The sequence below is a fragment of the Petaurus breviceps genome, unplaced genomic scaffold (genome assembly GCF_028583685.1).
Source record: "Petaurus breviceps papuanus isolate PSGF00001 unplaced genomic scaffold, PetGlider_PUasm1.0 126, whole genome shotgun sequence".
Classification (NCBI taxonomy): Eukaryota; Metazoa; Chordata; class Mammalia; order Diprotodontia; family Petauridae; genus Petaurus; species Petaurus breviceps.
The window spans coordinates 25,103,419-25,129,188 of NW_027185655.1; the positions used below are offsets into that span (position 1 = coordinate 25,103,419).

At 36.2% G+C, this 25,770-nt stretch overlaps 1 protein-coding gene across 1 annotated transcript in view; it reads left to right on the forward strand.

Moving 5' to 3' along the window:
• The window catches only part of UNC5C (unc-5 netrin receptor C), a 423,173-nt gene that overhangs the window by 243,251 nt on the left and 154,152 nt on the right, over positions 1-25,770 (forward strand). The window contains exon 2 of the mRNA XM_069094396.1: positions 1,274-1,495. Coding sequence (XP_068950497.1) covers positions 1,274-1,495 — 222 coding nt within the window. The remainder of the gene's footprint in view (positions 1-1,273; positions 1,496-25,770) is intronic.

The window sequence follows — 25,770 nt, forward strand, 5'->3', positions numbered from 1 at the left end:
AGATAGATAGATAGATAGATAGATAGATAGATAGATAGATAGATAGATAGAGATATTGATATATGCTTTGGGCATTAGCCTTGGTCTTTTCTAATGCAAACCAAATCTTTATTTTTACTCAAAATAAATTTTACGTGCATTTATAATTTGCTCTCCCACAAAGCTCCCTCACTTGAACAGTTTCAACAATAATAACAAAAAGAAGGGAAAAAATAATAATACAAATACCCTCACCATAAACATATATAGTCAAGTAAAGCACATTCCCACATTGGTTATGCCTAAATATGTACATCTCGGGGCAGCTAGGTGGTGCAGTGAATAGAGCACCGGCCCTGGAGTCAAGAGGACCTGAGTTCAAATGCGGCCTCAGACACTTAACACAAAAACTAGCCATGTGATCTTGGGCAATTCACTTAACCCCAATTGCCCTCCAAAAATAAAACAAAGCTAAATATGCACATCTCCCTCTGCATTATAAGTTCATAGCTTCTGTTAAGAGATAAGTGGAGTATTTCATCGTCATTCATTTGGACTCATGGTTTATCACTGCAGTGATCAACATTCTAAATAAAGCCTTTCAAATTTATCTTCCTCAATAATGTTGTCATCATTGTATAAATAGTTCTCCTGGTACCGTTCTTGTTGCTTTGCATCAGTTCTTTGTAGTTTCTGCGGAAACTCTCCATTTTGTCATTTCTTATGACACAATAATAAGCCATTATATGGATATACCATAATTTGTTTAATCATTTCCCAAATTGAGGATGCCCTCTTGGTTTCCAAGTTGGGGCTACCATAAAATAACTACCACAAGTGTTTTGTACATATAAGTCCCTTTCCTCTTTCTTTGATCTCTTTGAGGAATCAGCCTAGCGGAGGTATAATTAGGTCAGAGTGTACACACAGTTCAGTCACTCTGGGGATACAGTTCCAAATTGCTTTCCAGAATTATTGGACCAATTCAAAACTGTACCTGTCTAGGTTCACTAATCAATCTGTTTTCCCATTGTCCCTCTGATATTTGCAATTTCCCTCCTTTGTTATCTTTGCCAGTCTGATGTGAGCGAGGTGGTTGTTAATAGTATGGCTTTCTTCCTTTGAAATCTACCTGGTCATATCATTTGACCATTTCTCTAAATCGTCCTTTTTACTCTAATGGCATTCTATTTCTTTTAAGCTTCTAATATGACATTTTTTCAATGTTAGCAACAACTGAAAGACAGCCACTCTGTTCTGACCCACCTATTTTTTTCCTTTTCTATTCTTGTAGATGATGATTTTTTCCATGAGCTACCAGAAACTTTTCCATCTGACCCTCCTGAGCCTCTGCCACATTTCCTTATTGAGCCTGAAGAAGCTTACATTGTGAAAAACAAGCCCGTGAACCTGTACTGCAAAGCCAGCCCTGCCACCCAGATTTACTTCAAGTGCAATAGTGAATGGGTTCATCAAAAGGACCATATTGTCGATGAGAGAGTAGATGAAACGTCTGGTAAGTAAGTAGGAGATGCCAAAATCTAAGGACTTAAAAGATAGTTCATCCATGTTCATCACTTACTTTCTAGTTTTCACACTGGTCTCTAAACTCTTCAACTATAATATAGACATGCTGATAAAAATCTGGTCGTGTGTGGTGATTATCTCTGCTCACATACAACAGAATCAAAATAGAATAATGGGTCATCACCTGATTTCTGGTCTGAAGAACTAAAGAAAATTAAAACATGGCTTTTATTTTTGGTCCTAACTTGAGATTTCAAAATTAGGGAGAATTCCTTGATGTGGAAATCCCCCCTACTGATGTAAATCTATACAAGATAATAGGAATGATAGCTGCGATCTGTTCAAAGTGCCCAAATTATAGATGTTATTGAATCCCACTTAGAAGCAGCTGGTACCAAATAAGAAGGAGAGGCAGTTTCGTGCATGGGAAAAACAGGGTGTCTTTGAAATCTAAAGACTCGAGTGCAAATCACAACTCTGCTACAAATTGAGTGCAGTTTACTCATCTGTAAATTAGGGAGAAGAGTTCTAATAGCTGCTTTAAAGGACTGTGGGGAGGTGTGTTTTATAATATTATCATCCACTGATTTCCAAGAGTACATTAAACCAAATGCAAAAGATGCTGATACACATACAGTTCCAAAAGACTGATTTAGAAGGGTTTTTTTATCCTAAAAGATGATAGAGATTTAAGTCTATAATTCCTTAGCATGTGACCTTCAGCATTCCTCTGGCCCCAGTTAAGAGTCTCATAAAAACCTCAGTGCCCTATCCATTACCTGAAGGTAATAATAGCTAATATATAATATAATAATAATAATAATATAGCACTTACTAAGACCCAGGCACTGTGCTAAGTGCTTTACAATTATTATCTCATTTGATCCTCACAACAACGCTAGGAAATAGATGTATTTTTTTCCTCTTTTTACAGTTAAGGAAAATGAGGCAAGTAGGGATTAAGTGACTTGCCCAGGTTTACACAGCTGAGGCAGGATTTAAGCTCATATCTTCCTGACTCTAGGTCCAGTACTCTGTCACTATACTACCTAACTACCCAAAGAGGTATGAAGAAAACTAAGTAAAGAGGCTCCAGGAACTATGGTAATTGGATTAACAAGGGGAATGGAGTCATTGTTGAGTACAGATAGCAGCAACATCCTTCAAGTTACTTTGAACACTTTGGTTTTAACAGTAAATGGAAAAAGGAAGAAACCACAGCTGTTCAAAGACCAGGGAAGGAATTAGTTGTATTGTGTGGTTGCTCACAGTAATAAGAAACAGTAAACAGGAAGCTTAGAAGTAATAACCAAAACCATACACACTTCTGTGGTTGGTGGTACCCAAGCCATGTTTTTTGTTCATGAGCTGATTGAGTTCTCGTGAACGTATGCTTCTCTTCACATGATCACCAAAAGACCAATTCTTCAGGTTTAGGATTAGATGAAGGGAACTTGGCTGACAACCCTGAGGATTTAGTAGACAAATTGTAGTTAAGGACAACTTCCCTGATGGTGATTTAAATTTCATAATATTTCATAATGGGTGATCAAGGGAAGTTGTAGAATAGCTTTCTGGAGTTCATTTAAATTAGAGAGATGCTTACTTTCCTGGGATAGTTAAAATGTGATCCTGCCTAAAGGCAAGGGGATTGACTAAATGAACTCACAAGAATTCCTCCCAGGCCTATGGTTTTATCATGCTGAATTTCAAAACATAGTTGCTAAACTCTTCCCCAGATGACTTATGATAAAGATCAGAGGAGTGCTTCCGGACATACTTTGCTCACAGCCTTTCCCAATTGGCTCATTTTTTCCCCTAAATTTAAAAATAAATTAATTCAGATTGGTTCAAAACTTTGGATTAGCCAGAGAAAAATAGTGGCATGTACCTAAGGGTGACTCTGATCTCAGAAGTTGGATTATGCTAACTGTATAAAGATAAAGTCAAGAGGTTCCACCTTAGAAAAAGAGAATACAGGGGAACAAAGAAAAGCTTTCCTGAAAATGTCTGGTACATATAAACACACAGCAAACAAACTTGCAAAACTAGATTGCAGTAGATATTTGTCATGGTTATAAAACTTGTGATTCTGTGCCTTTTGGGTTGCGTGTTAGAGAAATACATGAGTTTATTGCAAGCTGATGATTGCAGAAATAGCTGGGTATCAGACAGGAGGGTAGTCCACTTTGGGGAATTGTGGAACCACTTGGTCTAATTACTCAAAAAAATAACTCTACCAGATGTCTTGGAAGTCTCAAGTGGACTGAGTTTTATTTGTTTCAGCTCATTTATTTGTGCAAAGTTCAAAAGCACACACTTTTAACAGTGGGTGGGGGGAGGAAGAAACCAGAACTGCTAAGTAAGATTGGGAAAGGAATTTTGGATTTGAGTGGCTGCTAGTAGTAATAAGAACTCCTGGACAGGAAGATTGGAATTTTAAAAAATAACATACTTCTGTTATTTAATGCCTACACCATTATCTTCATGTTACATTGATAATCCACAGGGAAAGACATTTCCTGGTCTGGAAAACATTCTATTTCCCATGTGCCCTTTCCATTCATTAATATTGTGTGCACATCATGAATGTACCAATATTTAAAAGTACCTTTCAAAACAATTACAGTCTAGCAATTATAATGTTAGCCATTCAGGATAGACTAGCCCAAGACCAAGATCAAGAAATGGGTACATTCCTTGCAGCTCGAAAGGGGAAGAGATTTTCTTTTTGGCTTCCAATATCCTTTATACTGTTATACAAATGACTTCCATGTCTATGTGGTAAGCCTGATCTCTCCCTTCAACCTTAGTCCTGCAGCTACAGCTACCTGCTGGAAATCTCCATCTAGATGACTCCTTGGCATATCATACTCAAATATATGAGGCAGACTTCATCTTCTCCCCCTTGCCATTGGGTGGAAGAGTAGAGAGAGTGGGTCTGGAGTCAGAAAGGGTCACAAAGCTATTAAGTGTCCGAAGCAGAATTTCTATCCACTACAACACCAAGCTGACAAATGCTGATAAGTTAATTGATTAAGAGATAGACATGTGAAAACAGCAATAATGCCCATTACAATCAAACTATAGTGAATCATATAAAATATACTAAAAGACAATTCCCTTGCCCAGAATGATTTTCATTCTGAATGGGTATTGTGGAAAAAGCACTTGACTTGAGGCAAGGAGGAATCAAAATTCAAATCCTGTCTCTGATCATTTATTCTTGATATGAAAATAGAAGACAAGCTCTGAGCCTCTTTGCTCACCTATAAAGTGGGGGGTGATAAATCTTATTTCACAGAGTGATTATGGAGTTCAAATGAGAAAGTATGCTAAGTATTTTATGTATTTTCAAGCACTAATGAAATTGCAGCTGTTATTGTCTCCAATGATTCTCTTTATTAGGTTTGTAAAGAATATAAGAATCAGAAAATTACAAAACTTATTGATGCTAGGCCAGTAACTTTCATTTAGATTTTCACCCAGTGACTATAGGTCTGGTATTACAAGTAGTTATGTTACTGTGTTGTGCTAAATTGTTGAAACATTCCTGCCTTAGAAGTTACAGAAAACTCAAACCTTCTACTATGCTGAGCACTTAGGGGCTATTACATTTCTAGTAAAAGCTTAAGTTGACTTCACTGAATTTCTATCTATACTTGGACCCCAAGGCTGCTCAAAATTGGAAATTTTCCAAGACAAACCTTTGGAGTTTTCTACCTAAAATGATTGGTTTCTCCTTTAATTTTTTTTTTATTCTGAATTCCAATAGGATCAGAGTTTAGAGACTTGAGGTTTCTTTGTGATTTTAAATACTATGTCACATTTTATGGTATTTTAAGATTTCCAAAGTCTTCTCCTCTCAATAACCTTATGAACTAGGTAATCAAAGCATTTCCTGTTCTATAGATGAGGAAACTCAGGATCTGAGATATAGTGATTTCTATAAGATTATGCAGCTATAAATGTGGATTTGAAATTTGATCTCACTTAGCTCCATAACCAGCATTCTTTCCCCTACTCGTACTTGGTCATGCCAAGGACAATTTTTTTTCTTTCCTTCTTATTTTATTATCATCACATTTTCAGTCATTAACAAAATGCTATCTGTATGCAAGTATGATACAAACAACACAGAGTAACTAACTTCAAAGACAGCATGCAGTGAAAATAGAACTACTATCTGGCATTTATCAGAAAAAAATCTAACAGCCTATGTCAGCTAATCATGACTCCTCCATACTCTCATCTTTTTCTCTTTGTAGTTTTGCCACATATCGGGTTTTCCAGAAACAGACTTCTCTGTCTGTCAAAGCTCATGTCTCTGAGAACAGCCAGAGTCACAAGGATCTCAGCCCAAGTACAACATTTTCACATTTGGGTTGATTAAAGGTCCTTATTTTAAACAAGTATCAATTATAGAAAGGTAAGCCCAATGAAAACACAGCTCAGGCATGGACCTCCTCCACAAGGACTCACATTCTTCGTACACTCACACATAGTCAGGTTGGGGGGGGAGGTGGGAGGTGCTAGAAGGGGAGGCCACCCTGCAATAACCTATTGACTCAAGGATCTGGGGAGGCCTGGTGTGGGAAATGTCCCCACCCTTGTGTGCTCCCAGTCCATTAACTCAATCAGAAATATCAGCTGAACAGAGAGAGGAGAGGCAAGAGAGTACCACACTATAACCCAGGGCACACTCACACCAGGGCCTTGAGATAGAACACTGCAGGCTCTGAGGGCTCACCTTACACCCAACTTCATCCCTCTTGAGATCAGCTCTCAGTGTAGAGCTTCTCTGTATGCCCCAAATTCAGGTAAGCTCTTCTGACCAAAAGTATTGTCTCTTTAGTGAGATGCCTTACCTCTCTCATGGCCATAAAACCTACATTTTTGCTGACTGTACCATAACCAGGCAATACATATTGGTGCCATAGTCACCAAAAAGTTCTGAGATTTCTGTTTTCCTATCACCTGCTGTATCTTCATGTCTACCACATACAAATTATATACTGGGAAAGGGGCTGCTGACCATCTTTACCCTGAGTAAGTCCTCCTTTGTGATTCTTCACAAGTCTCCCTATTTCTGTTTCTTTCAATGAACCAAAGGGGCACTGGAATACTTACTTCATTTGTGAGAAACCGGGAAAGTAGGTCATTCCATTTCCTGCCTCTGTGCCTTTGTTTCCCCATGCTTTGAAAGCTCCCCCACACCTTTTGGAACTGTGGAAGAAACATTCAATATCCTACATTTTGGGAACAAATCTGGAAACAATTTTAATTAAAGAATTATAATTCTAGGCATCTTATATTAGAGAGAAAGAATCCAAAAATGATACTTTTGAAAATTTCTTTCCTAAGTCTTTTTCCAGTAACAAGTTATAGGGTCCAAGAATAAAGATTAACTAAATAATCAAGTTCAAATAGGGGGGACAAAGTCTAAGCATTCATTTGGATTCATCCAACAGAACTATAGTCACCTAATTTTAGAGTTCCCTGAGGAATCATTTTCCTAAATCCATTCAGTTCCTCTTTTGACTGCTGCCTCTAATGATTCTCTTTCTCTCTCTTTTTATTTTAACCAAGTCAAAGTTCCACAAATGCTTTTCTTGGTTAAATTGATCAAAGACATTCTTCCTCTTACACTAGTCAGATTCCTGGAAGAATCTTTCCTGGCCTGATCAGGCTTTTCCCTTTAGAAAGTGATTAGTCTTCTGATAAAAATGATCTGTAATAAGATTTCTAGGTAGGACTTTCTTTTGAAATTGACAGTTAAAGAAAGACTCATAAGGTTTCTTATTTAGATTTTACCAAGAACTTTACATTAAAATACTGACCTAATATTATTTTGTAAAAGGTGCCGGTAGGGCAGCATAGGGGGCACAGTGAATAGAGCACTGACCCTGGAATCAGCAGGACCTGAGTTCAAATCCAGCCTCAGACACTTAACACACACACACACACACACACACACAAAAACCTAGCCCTGTGATCTTGGGCAAGTCACTTAACTCCAATTGCCCTACCTTCTACCCTCCAAAAAAAAAGTAAAATTAAAAAAAGGTGACCTAACCTAAAAAAGAGATAGGGATGGCTTTGTGTACTTCCATAGAGTTTAGCTGCTATCAAGGCTCAATTCTGTTGAGACCTTCTAGGGTCCTCTCTTGATTTTTCCCAGTTATCAGTATGTCCTTTATCCCCATCACTCTTATTATTTTTTAATATCCTGTATTTACTCATCTGTGAACATAGATGCCCCATGACAAATGGGACCTCCTTGAGGGCAGGGATTCTCATTTTCATCTTTATATCCCCACTGGGTACTTAGTAAATATATTTTGATTGATCAGTTGATGTGTGCCCACTAAGGTAAAAGAAAAAAAACAATCAAAATTTATACTGACCCATCTTCTAATTTAAGGTAAAGAGAGACTTAGAATAGTGAATGGCAGATTAATTTGGAATATTTTTTAAATCAGTTTTAGTAATACAAAAAGATATTGTAATAATATTATATGAACATGTTCATTGTAGACTCACTTCGAAATATTATTGTTTATCCCATATTATAATGCTGCTGCTGCTGATACTACTACCAATAATTTATTTAAAATGCCTTAAATACATTTTTTCGTTTAATCCTCCACTCAACCCTATAGGTTTATTATTACCATTTTAGAGATGAGAATACTGAAACTGAACAGTTAAGTGATTTGAGCTGGGTCAAAGAAGTGCCTAAGACTGTCTTTATCTATTACGCCCCCTAGTAAGTTTTCTCATTGCTTCTTGCAAGGATTCTTCCTAAGGTTTAACCAAATGAACTCAATTTACTTTCAGATGACAGGAAAATATATATGTATCATCCATAAAAGAAAAGTTTGTGAGTCCTACTTATATTTTACCAAATAATGAACAAAATATTAAAAATTATTTGAATTTCATATTTTCAATTCAAAAATATCAGTGGCAATTTCACCTCTCTAGAAGGATCGAAGTTAAATAGTAGTATGCTTTTATACCAGCAAAGATAAATATGTATAGAATATGCCCATTATTTTCTTTTAACCACAGAAACATTTATTTTGGAATCAGGAAATCAGTGGATTATATATAAATAGAAAAGTGGTAGGCACATCCAGGTAGTCACAAGACCAGAATTTCATTGAGTGTTTCTGGTAACATCATAAACCAAGATAAGAGTGGTTAGCAGTTTTTCATAACAGGATATCAAGATAAAATCCCCTTTTATTATTGCTTACTTTTTAAAAACCTATTCTTCCTTGCATCCATGAATCATCATCCTTGTCTAAGGAGTTGACTTTTTGACTTTAACACTATATAAGCCTCTCTTTCTGTCCAGGCCAAACAGAAGCAGAATCTGAAGAGATGGCAGTTCAATTCCTTGATCATTTTCTATAGAAAATTACATATTTAAATCATTTTTGCTTAGAGTTTTTTCATGACTCATCTGCATTAGCTCACATAACGTTACATAAACACACAAGTACATAAACAAATACATATTAAATAACATCATATATATCATACTACGTAATTATATTTGAATAGGATGTTGATTTGAACATTTTAATAGCCTAGATTTATTGAACGAGTGGCCAAAATACTACTGCCAACGAGTTGAGAAAATAATTGGTGAACTAGACGTCATTATAGGAAAGAGGAACTCTTCAAAAATTTCATAGCTATGGATATTTTTAATGTAAGAAATTGGATTTTTCCTCTAAAAATAACATTTAGAGCAAAAACATCAATACTTAAGTTTTTATTTTGTCATAGAAAATAAGGCATAAATTAATAGGAGTACAGTGTTTTAATCAGTAAATGCTCATTAAGGTCCTACTATGTGCTAGCTCCCTGGAGACTAATGAAAATTTGTCCTCAAAAAGCTTAGATTCTAGGGGGTAAGGAGAGGTGCACCTGTAGAGTTATCAGTATATTTTAAAATGTGTCCAAAATAAATAGGTATATACTAGCAGCTGGGGGAAGTGGGGCTTGAAAAGCTTTGAAAAAACTAGGAGTTCTAAGGGGAGGTCAGAAGATAGTGCATTTCAGGCATGGGCCCATTTGGCTGTATTAATGGTCGCCTGTGGTTGTTTTATTTGTATTCCTTAACGTTATACCTACACACAGATTATTTTCCGTTCCCCACTTAGGACCACTTCATGAGTTCAAGGAGAGGACTTTATGCTGGTGGAAGAAAATCAGCTTCTTATTAACATAAGGCTCTGATACTCTTAGGATCATACGTGTGAAAGCAAATATGGGAAAGCCAGCATTCATGCTACTTTGTAAGCATATTGCTCTATGAATAGCAACTATAGACAGGTTCTTCATTGTTGCATTGATTATAAGTAAGAATAAAGGGTTATCAGGAGCAAAGATAAGGGTAAACTTAACTCCAGCAAATATATACGAAGGGGCTGGAGTGAATTTCTTTTACATCCTTTTTCTAGGGAAAAATATATGTATTAATTTCTCTAAAATAATTAAAGTGGTGGAATAAGTGTTTCATTTAAGAAAGTTTAGGGCTGGCAAGTTGGCACAGGGAATAGAGTACCAGCCCTGGAGTCAGGAGGACCTGACTTCAAATCTAGCCTCAGACACTTAACACTTACTAGCTGTGTGACCTTGGGCAAGTCACTTAACCCCAATTGCCCTGCTCTCCCCTCTCCAAAAAGAAAAAAAAAAAGAAAGTTTTAGATGGTTTCAGTCAAAGAAAATAGATCCCACAGTAGAAATGGAAATTGTGATCCAAATTTGAGTATCACCTTTTGGTCTTCCTGTATGGTTTTTGTCCAGCCATTGTGGCTGATTGAATGCAAATTAATGAAAGTAATTATGCATTTCCAACTTCTTTTGCCTTTGGGGGCAGAAGAGTGGAATGAGATCAGATTGCACCCACATTAGACCAGTATGATGTATGTGTGTGTATAATATATTTGTATATACATACATATACAACTGTCTCATTCAAAATGACTTTCCCAACTAGTGATACACTACCTTCTTTTTCTTTCTGAAATATTGTTCTCTTACTATCTGCTCATTATTATGTGATCAATCCTCAAAGGTAATTCCTTCGTTAATAAATCTCATATTCAATGAACCTGAATACAAATGTATGTTGTATGTATTTCTTAGCAGTGTGCCTTACTACACATAAGACTATTCGAGTCAGAAACCACAAGGTCCTCAAGGAAAAGTCTACTCCTATCATATACTCTGAAAGAGTACTACCTGAGGTGGGGTGGGGCAGGAGGGGGGCACAAAAGAAATGTATATGAGACTATCATTCCATACTAAGCCAAGGGCTGACAAAGAAAAAAGCCCATCAGGCAAAGAATAATATAACCAAAGATTCAGAATAATTCAGGGGAAAGACGTGTCCTTAACTGTCTTCAGAATGTTAGTATATTATAAGATAGGATTCTTTGAAGCCCCAGTCTCATAGGGGAAAAGACAGCTAGCATTCAGTATAAATCATGGACAGAAAAACAAGTGGACTGACAAGTAGAAATACAGCTTCATGGCTTTCCCAGTCATTGGTGACAGGATCAGTATGTATTTATCAGACCCCTGGGTAGTTAGATAACCTTTACTTTCTGATTACTTCTTTTTTCTGATTATTTCTTGAATGTCCCTTCCTGTTCCCCTATCTATTAAATTTATAAGAGCATGGAAAAATAGTCTCCTGGAATAGTAGTGAAATTCTACTGTTAGAGTAAATTAAAAGTTAACAGGAAAACAAAACTCAGGAGAATGTGCCTTGTGATGAAAGTCCTGAGGAAGAAATAATGTATCTCTGATATACTTGGCATGGAATAGATGATATATGACTTTTATGACAGCAGCTTCATGATATTGTACAGTTATATTTAATCATCTTAGTGATAAAAAAGACTACAAGCAAACATACCCATTTGTTGAACACACACAAATACCTCATTACAGACTTGGGTGGGGACAGAATATAAAGCCCCTTAACCATTGTATCTGTGTGGTAACATGCCATTTGATCATTCAGTATGGGAGGTGAGAACGATGTCTGGGTAAAGGTTAACATGAGAAGTGAAGAGGCAAGAGTCAAAGTTGATTGAAGTTTTGGACTTGGGTAGCTGGAAGGATAATATTGTATTAACAGATACAGGAAAATTAGGAGCAGGGAAAGATTTCAAGGAAAAAGAGAGAGTTCTGTTTTCATGTTGAATTTGAGATGCAAATGGGACATTCAGTTAGAAATTCCCAATAGGGAATTGGTGATCTGAAATTGAAGTTCAGTCAATTATGAAAGAAAGGCGTTTCCCTATTGCCTTTATCAGACCTGGCAAGCCTTCCCCACACTAGGTGCATGATTGTACAGAAGCATGAATCGAAGAAAATAATGCTCATCTAAGCCCCTCGTGACCCAACAGTCACTTTTTTATTTATGGACATCATCTTTGTCAGCCCCTGATCCATGATGGTTTTTACATCATGGAAACATGACAATTCTTCTGGACACATTTACTCTGAACTGTCTATTCCCATTTCACTGGGAAAATAAAGACAAAATATTTTAAAGAATTGAAGGAGACAAGCTCACTATATAATTTTCCCCTTTTAGGAATGAATATTGCATTTATATTTTTTTCTTAGTCCTGCTACACAATAGGAATATAAACATGGTGTTCAGAATTCAGCAGCTTTCTGTTTGCTTCCCATATGGCTTCAGTTCAATAGACTTTCCCCCGGATTTCTTCAGCTTCTCCTAGCAAAGTACTAAACAGCTATTATTCCTTTTGCTTGCACATTGAGATTCATCAGCTGCTCCTAAACTGCCTCAAAAGTGCTTCAATTTTGCATGAGCACTAAGCTGGGGACTGGGAGACATTACCCAGTGCTGAAGGCCCAGATCATTAGAGAGAGCATGTAAATCCTCTGAACCAGAAATAAAAAGTGCAGAGATTTCCATTGTGAAGTCTCAACTGCAGCGTTATGTAAAACATGAACCTCTGGCAGGTTAGTATGTGGCTTCTTTTTCCTCCTAAATTTTACTCCTGCTTTCTCACTTCAATGCACATGTCATATCCTTTTATTTTGTTTTAAATAGTGGACTAAAGTTGAATTAGGGGTATATAAAAGTAATAGCCATTCTCTGTCACCATTTCTCTCATTGCTTTTCATTTTTAATGGGGTTAGTAATCCAAAGTATTGGTAGGAGACTATCACACGTCTAAGAAAAATAAAAGAAAGACTGCTAAATAGTAAGAAATCATCAGTGGTTGACACTCATACATAAACATTCAGGGGACAAAAATCTATTCTTTCAGAAAGTATAAGAATCACAAATACATAGGCATTGTGTAAATGGGCAAAACTCAGGGTCGAGTCTAGAGAAGTCTGTGATAGTGAAGAGCCAGAAAGAAGCAGGAATACTCCTCCTCACTTTATTGATTTAGTTAGGAAGGACCATTACTTTTTAAAAGGAGTCTTTCTTGCGTTTGTCTAAGTCATTGGTTCTCAAACTTTTTGGTCTCAGGACCATTTTATACTCTTAAAAGTTAATGAAGATCCTTCCCCAAAGAACTTTTGTTTATGTGAGTTGTATCTATTAATACTTAACCATATTAGAGATTAAAACAGCATAGTATTATTAGGAAAAGTTTTGACTTTGCAGACCACCTGAAAGGGTCTCAAGGACTCCAAAAGGTTCCTTGACCACACATTGAAAACCACTGATCTAAGCAACAGGTTTCATTGTCACTGGATCTAATCCTCCAAGCATTCATGTTCTGTCTCCCTGTCAGTCCTTCCTATAGCAAGTTAAAAGCATACATATGTCCAGTCCTTCCAGAATATTGGGGAAAGGCATCTATTTTCTGTCAGAACAAAGACTGCCATGCCATGATGCTTCAGTCCTGGGTGCTATTGGGTACCTCCTAGTGTGCATGGAGGAAGCATATATGGCATGAAAAAAGAAAAAAAAACAAGTAAATGAGCATTCCAGGAGCCACCATTAAATGAACTTTTAACATATCTCCATTTTCTATCTTAATTTAATGTCTCATTTTCTGTGAATGTTTTGACCATCAAAACAGGCAATGTTTAGGATGATTCTTGTTTGTTTACAGGGTAATTAATTTAAGAGCAAAACTTTTAACTAGATCATTTAGAGATAAATGTACCTATGATTTCCATCCATATTTTGTGGATAATCAATAAATGTTTGGATCTATCAATAAATCAAATAGCTAGCAATCATGAAGCACCTGGTATATATCAGACACTAAGAAGACACACAAAAATAAAAGTATATGCTTTCAAGGCGCTCATTTTCTTTTTCTTCTTTTTTTTTTTTTACTTTTTGGAGGGCAATTGGGGTTAAGTGATTTGCCCAAGGTCACAGGGCTAGTTTTTGTGTTAAGTGTCTGAGGCTGGATTTGAACTCAGGTTCTCCTGACTCCAGGGCCAGTGCTCTATTCAATGAGCCACCTAGCAGCCCCCAAGAGCTCATTTTCTATGAGTATAAACAATGCATCTGCTATACATTGATGATCACACATGTTATTATTTATCTAGGAACATACTTGAAAGGAAGTTAACATTGATTTAGTCAACACTGCATATAGAAATGATGTGTGGGAAAATACTACATAAATCACATTTGAATGTGAAAGAAATCTATTATGAAACTGTAAGAACTGAGGAAATGCTAAATGTACAATCTGTAAAGTCATACATCTACAGAAGTTTTCTGTTGCTAACTTGATTTCTAGTCAAATAAAATTTAACCTATCAGCACATCATTTATACTTGTGCCATTATAATTTTTCCTATGCACTGTTTTCCATATGTAACAAGGCTAATCAGTAAAATGTCATTTCATTACCAAGTTGTCCAGTCTTAGCTACTACTCCCCATGTGTATAGTTTCCATCATTAGAATAAAAGCCCCTTGCAGACAGTTATCACTGTCTTTTCTTTTGTATTTCTATCCTTAGCTTGTTTTTGGTTTTTTTGGCGTGGTGTTTAGTATACTCTAAGGCCTTAATAAATGTTTTTTCATTCATTCATTCATCCACAAAAAAATAGAAAACATTTCTAAAGCTCATTAATATTTGTAAAGCTTACATATATATACATATATATTTTATATATATATATATATATATATATATAGTCTCTTTTGACCCTTAAGACAACCCTTTGAAGCAAGTATATTGGTATTATCCTTACAAAACACTATTTAAGCGCTCTAGGTGGAAACAAATGACCTCTCCCAATTTTATCTATCACTTGACACCTACTTCCAATGGTTATACACTGAAAAAAAAAATCCAGTTGTCATTTTGCCTGCCTTCATCACCAAAATTGTTCTATAGCCAGAATGCATATTTTTTAAATCATGCATAAAGGAAAGGAAGAGGAAACAAAACTTGGCCTGGAGATATGAACAGACGTATGACTGAAGCTGTTTGTTCTGTTGGCAGTGTGAACATGGTTATATAAATATCGTAGGGAATTGGGGGTATGTGGGCAATAGTAATTTGGAAAAAATGCAGAGAACTCCAGCGTTTGGATAGCAAGCAACAGATATTGCAAGTGATCAAATAAACCAATGATCAAGTATCACCTCACAGTTGTATCAAGTTGTACCTAATATTTACATTTCCTTCACCATTATACAAACCAAGAAATAATACTAAATGAAGAGAGAATGATGGCAGTGATTAACTCTGATATTTTCCTTTCCTCCTCTTCCCTCAAAGAATCACAATCTGGAAATAGTATATCTTCTCTGCCATATATTAAATGACTTTTCAAACTCTTTTGAATCTTTAGTGAAAGTATCTAATGGCAGCTAGTCAGCATGTAAGCTAAAAATCCCGTATTGTCGAAATTATGTTTGAAAATCCCTGAAATCACCCACACGGTGTAAGTTAAGGTTTTGAAATGTTGGTTGCTGGAAAGGGAGTAGGGATTCTTTAAAAGAAGGCAGTCTTTATCAGAGAGCAGATGGAGTTGAAATGGTTCCCATGGAAACAATTGCCATGTGAATTTTGTTTTTCACAGGAACCTAGAGCTAGGTTTTTGATCAAGAGAGAAGCAACAATGAGAACTTCTGTTCAAATTGAAGAAAACAAAATCAGGTACAGCCCTAACTGACAGGAACACCGATGATTAGGGTACAAATGTTGGTGAAAGGAATTCACACATCATTTCAATTCTTTTTATCTGGTCAACATATAACTGAATAACTGTTTCGTCATCATGAAGCCAGAGAGGATACAAAGGAAGTCAGAAGGGACACAGGTTAAGTGTCCTACATGACCAGTAATGCCAGGAAGGCCAACTGAGATTGTCTTCATTAACTCAACCAGCCTAAGCACTATATAGAGCATATGAATATAACGAAAAGAAGAGTCAAGAATCACACGCAGAAAAACACTAGTGTTCATACTACAAAAAGCATGACTGAATTGAGATCAAAAGAAGGAAAATCAGATTCATGTCTTCCTCTCTCACTCAGGCTGGGGCCTACACTCAATGAATGGAAAGATCAGTGGGACTGCTCATATTATTTGTTTTTTTTTTTTTTTACTTTCTTCATTTCTTTGTAGAAAGAGCACTGACTTTGGAACCAGGGAAGCACATATTACCTGTGCGAACTTGTGCTAGTTATTTCACCTTTTTAGCAATCAGTTTCCTCATCTATATTTATAAAATTAAAAGGTTGGACTAGATGACCTAGAATGCCGCCTTCTGACTCTGAATCTATGATTCTATTATCTTTGCATGTATGTGTGGGGAATAGTAGTAGAGTCTAGTATGTGTACTTGCAAAGTTAAATCTTCATTTGATCCTATTTCATTCTATAGAACGTTGGTACTATAAACTTGTGCATTTCTGGAGATAAGTAGAAATCTGGTTGTTAACTCTTCCATATAGACTTGAAGAAGGTTCTAGATAAGAGGAGGATTATTGGTCACATCCAACAAAAAGTGGTGTACAAAAAGAATCAGAAGTATTTAGCCTGCCTATGCTATATGAGCTATCATTAATGACGTTTCTGGCAAAACCAATAAACTATAACTTGTGATTCAGTTCCGTCGTGATTCCAGAAAGATGAAGTTATCTTTTGTTGATAAAAATGCTTATCAACTCATGCAATGAGAAATAAGCTGCCAACATTGCTAAAGGAATGTAAAAAACAGGGTGTTAGGGGCATATTTTGATAATATTGTCTTCTCTAATGCTGACTAAAATGAATTCTTCTCTTTGCCAGTAAATGAAGTAGCTCTAAGTTCAAAGACACAGAGAGAGTAGGCAAACAGTCAAAGAGAAGCACTGTGGTATATTTCAAAATGAACTAGTAGATCCCATGATGTCGTCTATATTTTCATTAAATCCTCTATCTTTCCCTGTGGGGTAGTAAAAGAACACTGGAGTGGCAAGAATTTGTATGTGTGTAGAAATACTTGGAAGTGAAGGGAAATACAAAATCTCCTTCTGAGAAGAGTTCAAAATACTTTCTGCTGGTGCCTAAATTTTGAAGAGCTATGTATATACGTTAGCAATAAGGATTGCTATTTCACTAGCTGAATTCTTCCCGAAGAGTGTGCTTGTAATTTTTGTTTTAGGGTTTCCCAAATTTATATCTCAGGGAAGACTGAACTTTTCAAAGGACCCTTGCTTTCCATTTACTGTAATCATCACTTTTTATTTCTTTTATGTGTGAATACCAAAAATATGCAAATCTAAAGTTAAGCTGATAGTTTTCTGGTAATTTTCTAGTTATATAATATGTATATTTCTTTACTAAATCAAACCTAACATTTTCTGTTCCCTAAAAATATAGACAGACAATTATAAAGAAATCATAGGATATATCCATAAGATATAGGAGCTAGAATGACCCCAAGAGGCCATCTAGTTCAACTCTCTTATTTTGCAAATGAGGAAACTGAAGCCCAAGTGACTTGCCCAGTCATTCTTCAAATATCAGTCTCAGCCAGAATTATCCTATCACAAAATCTATGGAGAGAAATGTTTCTCCCATAAAACCTTGGCAACCAGCTTTCAAGTTACTGGTTGAAAAGATATAGAGTTGTAATGATGGAAATTTCCTATTTGGCATTTCTCTGTAACAGAACTTACTTGTGGAAATTCCTGTCACTAAAACAGATCAACATTTCCTCATGGATCAGCAGCAACTCTGAAGAGAGTTAGCTGAGGGAATGAGAGGTTAAGAGCCTTGCCCACGTGACACAGCTAGCATGTGTCAGAAGCCAATCTTGAATCCAGGTCTTTCTGAATCCAAGCCTGTCTCTGTATCCACTGTACCACACTACCTCTCATGTTTGCATATGGGGTAAAAGAGATATTTACCACTAGGGTATTGTTCATTTTCTTCCTCTCTCCCTCCTGTAACTTTACAAGCTACAAACACATGCTACTCTTTATACTCTCCAGGTAAATAGGATAAGAGTAGAGACCTTTGCTTTGAACACCTCAGGCATAGATCTCATATGTCCTACATGTATCCTCTGCCATTTGGGGACAGTAGAATCTATTTTATAAAAACTCTAGACCTTTTTTCTTGGCATAAAACCCCCACATCATCATGTAGTGATTTCATAGCCATGGAAGACCAGACCTTTGGGAGTGCCTCCTATTTTCTTATACCTTTTGTTAAACAGATATGACCTGTCACAGTGCTGTATATTTCCAATTGAATATTTTCAAATTTTGCCCCATTCTCTTAATAGTAGGGTATGTTCTGAGAAATGAACATTGAGTCTACATGGGTCACACCTTTTGCTCTTGTCTCATATCATTTCTCCAAGACCTTCATCACCAAGGTATTCCTACCACTACTCTGAGAATAGGCAGGAGAGGAAAGATTGTTCAGGAAGCCCAGGTATAAGGATCAGACACAAGGTCACACTTTGTACTTTGATGTGTTAGTGGCCCATATGTCACAGCCTTCATGTTTTCAATGGCTTCATACACACAGGGCTTAACTGATACGGCATGCTAATCCTCATTGGCTAGTCATGAATTCTAGAATCTTTGTCTAGTACCATGATCCAGCTCTACAGAGTCACATCAAATCTAACAATGGCCAATGTTTTTGCACAAGAGTTATACACATCACAGTTTAACAATGACTTCAAAGTATAAAGAGTAGGGTATGAATGATGACTCAGCCAAGAAGACTGAGGAGGCTGAAATGCCATTGGGCAACTAGGTGGAACCAGTGAATAAAGTGCAGAACTTGGAAGCAGGAAGCCTTGTATTCAAATCCTACCTCAGAACCATGATGGCTGTGTGGCCTTCAAGTCATTTAATCTCTATTTGCCTCTGTTTCCTCTTAAGTAAAATGGGGACAATAACATCACCTATTTCACACAGTTGTGAGGGGAAAAATATCATTTTAAAGAACTCTGTAAACATTAAATCACTATAGAAAAGTGATGATTATCATGATGCAAGGAAACTGAAGCAATCAACGAAATAAGCAGCCACGGTATTCAAGGGGACATCAATGTATATCTTGAAGAACCCAAATATGAAAGCAGGAATTTGGGGTTCAGGTAGTAGCTAATTGATCTGTCTCAGTCCTTCTAAAAAAGAACAGTTTTTCTCATTCATGCAGATTAAAATTTTAAAAAGCACTTTTCACTTAAAAGTCAAATTTCATTCATTTCCTATATGATCATTTCTATCATAAAAATCATTATTCAAATATTAAATAGATACTGATTAAATATTATATAGCTTGAAAGAAATGGGTTTCACTTTGCATTAAATATGTAATTTTTAAGATAAGAAATACACTTGAAATTCTTGTAATTAGGAAGCAAAATGCATGTGTATATTTCAATAAACTCTGTGCCCTGTAAAATTAATCCAATCTGTATCACACTTTCAGAAAATTTCCCCTTTTCATTCTAAGAAATATTGACATGCAAGTAAAGTATAATAATAGCAACCATTTGACTTCTCATTTAGACTCAATAGATCAGAAATACTTTTTGGCACAAGTAGGTTATGGTTTGACAGCTTTTTCCAATATATAAATTAAGAATAGGGATTAAACAATAGGGACCAAACTGATGAAGCTAATATTTTTTGATTATGCAGTGATAAATGAAACGGTGAGAACTGACTTTCCAACTCATTACCTGCCTATATATCTGAAGTAAGAAGTTTTGTTAAATTGTGAGCTCTCTCTCTTAGGATTTCGGTGCTTCACTCAGTATCATACCTTTTTGGAGATCTGAACACTAAAGGCGGAATAGGAACATCTTTTCTATAACATTTGGAATCTGAAATTCAATGTTAAAAATTGGTAAAGAATCTTAGGATTTTGTATGAAGGTAACTTGGTAAATATTGCAACATGAGGATAGAAAAATGAAAGGTTTCTCAAAAGACAATAAGGTCCTTTTTTTAAAGTATGTTAGAACTCAGTAGAAAAAACTAAGTCTGCAAGGCCTATATAGTTCATGGAAAGCATGAAATCTCAGTTGTAATGAATGTAAGAGGTCACTTAGTTTAGCCATAAATAGAAAAATCCTTTATAATATCCTTGGTTTAGGGAGGGTATTTAGACCATCCGTGTCTCTTTCCTCTCTGGGCTGGACTCCAGACTTTCTCTTTCTGTAATTTAATTGGCAGAAGAAACTTCCAAATGAATTTCCCTTTCTCTCTTCTAAGAGGATTGCTTAGAGGATTACAAGGTTAAATGATTTGCCCAAGATCACACAGCTACTCTGTGTCAAAGACAAAATTTGAACCCAACTCTTCCTGGCTTTTTATCCATTATGCCAGGCTGGATCTTCGTACACATATGTGTACATATAGATATACATAAAGTGCAATTTTGTCTTTTTTATTCATTTGCTCAAAAACATTTATGGATCACAATCACCTAACAAAAAAGTTCGAACTACTGATTGTGGCATTGAAGGCCATTCCTAATCTGCTCCCAGTCTATCTTCCTAGCCATATTTCCCATCGTTCCTTTGCTTTATCCTGTGTTCCAGAAAAGTAGACTGCTGGCATTTTGCCATTTCCCATCTATGCCACTGTTCATTCTGATCTCCCTGCCTGATAAGACTCCCTTCACCTTTCCCTTTTTTCCTTTCTTCTTCTCCTTCTTTTTCTCCTCCTCCTCCTCTTCCTTTTCCTCCTTTTTCTCCTTCTCCTTTTCCTCCTCCTCCTTCTCTGCCTCCTTTTTCTTCTTCTCCTCCCTCACCTCCTTCTTTCCCTCTTCTTTCTCCTCCTTTTCCTCCTTTTCTTTCTCCCTCCCTTCTCCTTTTCCTCCATTTCCATATAATATAAGATTCACAGAATTTCAGAGTTAGAAGATACCTCAGTGGCCATCCTGTACAAACCATATTTCAACAAAAATCTCACCTCCAACAAATTGTTGCACAGCTTTTGCATGAAGATCTTAGGAAGATCTACTCATTATTTCCCACAGCAGCCCATCCCTCTTTGGGATAATGCTGATCATCAGGAAGTTTTCCTTAAATCTAAATTTGCCTCTTTCACCATTGCCCCTTGTTCTTCTCTTTGGAATAAGGCAAAACAAATTTTCCTCTCATGTAACAGCCCATCAAATACATGATGATAGTTACTCTAGCCCTTTCTAAGTCTTCACTTATGCCCTTGGATAATCCTCATGTGGTATAAACTCAATGCCTTTCCATAATTTTAGGTATTCTCTTCCAGATTCTTTCTATCTTATCAATGTCCTTCGTAAAATCTGTCACCAGATTAGAACACACTGCTTTACATGGATTCTGAGACGGGTAGAGGATATCAAGACTACTCCCTGCTTATTACTGGACATCATGTCTCTCAATGCAATCTAGGATTGCCCTAAGTTTCCTTGGACATCAAAAAGTAAAGCTAGGACTGACTCAAACATGGTTGACTCATATTATTGAGTTTGCAATCCACGAAAGTCTTTTGTAGATGATTGATGTCATGCTATGAATTGCATATTATAGCATTTGGGTAGTTGATTCTTAGAATCCATGTACTACTTTATGTTTATCCCTATTTAAACTATTATTAGACTTTGTGCTGCATTCTATTTTGTTTCCTAACTTTGTCATCCCTTCCAGAGTTTTGACATCTACAAACTTGGTAAACATGTGATCTATGACTTTATTCAAGTCATTGGTAAAGAGTACAAGGAAAATAACAGATCCTTGGGATAGAATACTAGAAACTTCTTGCTGTCCATCAAAATCCTTATCACTTATAGCTCAAAAATGATATCTTTTCTTATATTCCCTGTGATATAGGAGAAAGAGTGCTGGATTCAGAGTCAGAGGACATGAAAACAAAGCCTACCTCTTTCTGCTACTTTACTGCAAGTCACTTAAAATCTCTAGGACTTGGTTTTCTCAGCTATAAAATGAAGAAGTTGGATTAGATGACCTTGAAGGTCACCTCCAACTCTAAATCTACAATTTTATGATCTTATTTTATGAGCCTCACCAATTCTCCCTACTTCAGTAGGAATTCCTTTGAATTCCTTGAGTTGAATTTCTCTATCTCTTGGTTTGGATCACTTTTATGACACTACTTTGTATTATTGCTGTCTACCTATATCTTTTTTATCTTCCTCCTAAAGTTATAAGAGGAGACACCAACAGGAAACACCAACACTTATTCCTTTTTTATTAATTTTAAAAACTCAAATCTATGACATCTATGTAAAAGGTAGCATATGTGGCATTATGTATAGGCTTTCTTGGCACCAAATTATAAATTCAATATCCATCTTCAATTAGCTATCATAGTAGCAAACACATAGTAGTTTGCTGATTGACTGATTATTTAATTTTATGTTATGTAACTACTATTTGTACTTGGAGGGCTTATTTTCCTTGGAGTAAGTTTATGTGTTAGAGGAACTACAAACATTTTAAATTGCTTCTAACATTCCTTTCGGTCAATGTGGAGCCCACCAAAAATCTTCAAAATACCATGCTTTGCCAGTGATTTTAATCACATTTAAACAAGAAAACCTGCTTTCATGACTTTAAGTTGCTAGTAAGAGCTGCAACTTTATTTTCAAAGGGGGAAAAATATTATCAATGGTGAACAAAGTTATGTCTGTTTATATAATCTTTAACCATAAACTTACACATGATAAAGAAAAGTTAGTATGCAATTGGTAGCTCATGTATCCTAATATCTAATTCTACAGAATTCTCAACACAATCATTCAGTTAGCAGCATTCTTATTCCCATTTTTAAATCTGTACAACTGGGAAAATAACACATGATACTATAATATCAAGAGAATAATAGCTCCTTGAAGGCAGTGACTGTTTTATTTTGTCATTAAAATATCATCATAGGGTATTCAAAGTTAAGTGTTTTTAGGGTGTAGTTCCAAATTTTTTATCAATTTTTAGCTCCACCAACAGTGGGCTGCTTTGGCTATCTTCCTATGGTCCCTCTTTTCCCTTTTTATTTTATTTTTGTGATCTTCACCAATATGATAGCTGACCCATCAGCGTTGTTTTAATTTGCCTCTCTCTTATCAATGACAATTTGGAACTTTTTTTATGTGGATCTTAATACCTTCTCTCTTCTTGTGAGAAATACTTGTTCATAACCTTTGATCATTTCTCTACTGGGGAATGGCTTGTGTCCTTATATATTTGTATCAATTCCCTAACATCTCAGACTTCATTTCTAGTGTTCTTTCCATGCTTGATATGAATACAGGATGTGGGTTATATCCAATATCCTGAGTATTTTAGGTGGCAAAGAGAAAAATTCCTCAAATTCTCCAACAACACCATGTTGTCAGAGGTTGACCCCATAACTCCTATAGTAGCCTTGCTTTCTCCCTGATCCCCACATGCATGCACAGAAGACTGAAGCTCCCATTCCCAACAACTCCTCTTAGTCTTTCCCTCCTTCTTATTCTAGTTAACTTCATCCTCTCTCCCTCTTGTTCCTGTGTGTCATGTACCACTTTGACAGTGTGGTGAAGCCTATAGACCCATTCTCAGAATAATGTTTTTCTGTATAAAATAAATACACACACACACACATATAGGATGACAAAGGAAAATAATTATGTTGAGCTATCGATTTTTTTTAATTCTTCTAAGCCAGGTTTAGTCTATATTGAATTTTCTTCTCCATTTCATAGGCTTACATTTTCCTTCTAATTTTGTTATGTCCCTTCTGAGTTAACAACTTCTCGAGTATCAAATTTTAACTACATCTTCTACCTAATTTCTGTTAATATATTTGTAGATTTGCTCCTAATAATGTTTCTAATTCCTTTTCAATTAGCCATGAAAACTCTTGTAGCTGGCTTTGCACTGTCTACATATTCTGCACATCACCCTCCACCACCCCCAAGTCGCTTTCTCTTTCCTTTGAGTAACTGGGCAGAATCCTGTAATGATTACAAGCTGTAAGGTGATTCAGACTGAGTCACTTCCATAAAGAGACAGCCTAGGGAACCCCTTTTTTCCCCCAGCCAGTTCCTGAAGTGAATTATGTTAGCTATGCCCAGCATGAGGTGTGGCTTGAGATAGGCTGTTAAGTGTAATGGCTGTCCTTTTTTATTTTATAAGGCTTTACCTTTCTTGGTGTTTCTATCTTCTTATCTTGTAGATTGCACTTTAGTTGTTTTGTGATGTATTGTTTTATTCTTTATCTTGTTTGCAAATTTCATTATTTTTATTAAGATTATAATAATATTTAATAAACAATGTTTTCATATCAAGAAGCATTAAATTGCAATTACAAGAAAAAGAGTAGTTTAAACCTGTTATATCTGCCTGCTTATGAGAGAATTCAAAATGGCTTCAAAATTAAGATAATACAAAATAAGCAAAGAAATTATACAAGGAAATCAAATTCTTTTTCTTTTAGTATGTCCTTTCTTTTCCACATTTTGGTTCATTTTTTTGGTTGTGATCTAGAACTGAAATTCCCCAGCAATGGAGGAATGGCTTAATCAATTATATCACATTGTGTTATCTTATTGTGCTGAACAATAATAGCAAAATTAAATATTCAAAGAAACTTTGAAGGAAGTTTATGAACTGGTGCATACTAAAATGAGCAGAATCAAGAAAACAGTTTTTATGCTGAACACAATAAAGGGAAGAAGCTTTGAAAGATTTCAGAATTCTAATCATTAGTTAACAATCCTGACTTCATGTAGCAGCAAGCACCCCAGCATCCCCAGGATGGCTGCCAACACAGGTTCTTGGTTCTGCTTTCCTAAAGGAAAGCAACTCAGAATGGGTTAACAAAATTACTTTAATCAGTCAAACATATATCGTTTACCTAGTTCAGGGGAAAAAGGTCAGCACCCCGAACTTCAGATTATATAGAGGTTACAAGCACAAGTTACAAGAACATTTCAGCAGACAGGCTTCCAAACTGTCCAACCATTACATCCATAACAAATTTCCAGGGAGGGAAGCAGCAACATCTGGGTTTTCCAGAGCTGGAGGACTCTCAACAGCTTCCCAGAGTCTCACCTGATCAAATCACACAACACTTCTCAAAGTGAGCCCCAAAACAAAGCCTCAAAGAAGGGTTTATATAACCTTCTCCTGGGTCAGTGAATGCAACAACCTTCTTGACCCACTGGCCAATCAAAAAGTATCTCCTGAGAAACAAGCCTCCACCACAGGCTCCAGGTGCACTTAAGCCTAGGGGCAGGGAAGATCTTAAAAATTTACATTCTTATAACACTTCAGAAAACTGATGATGGAGTATGCCTCATGTCTCTTAAAAGAGGATCAAATCAAGACATGTGGTTTTAAACAGGACCTCCTACCTCAGATTCATGTAATCACAGAAGGCCCAGAATGTAATCACAAAGTATAAAGGTATTGGCAAAAATTTTTCTTCAATCCCACAAAAAATGTATGAAAAATTACTTTATCAACTTGAAAAGATTATAACTTCTATATTTATGTAAAAGAAATAATTCATTCTGCAGTGAAGCTCAGAGGGTATGTGCCACTTGACTCTGTTATAAAGGAGAGCTGCTAATATTGGGGTGTGGGTGAATTAAAGGGTACTTGATAGGGATGAAGAAACAAAGAAGGAAAGAAAGGAAGGAGAGAGACAGAAAGAGATAAAGTGAGATGGGGAGAGGGACAAAGTAAAGGAAGAAGGGAGAGAGGGGAAAGGGGGAGAGACAGAGAGAAAAAGAGAGAGAGAGAGAGAGAGAGAGAGAGAGAGAGAGA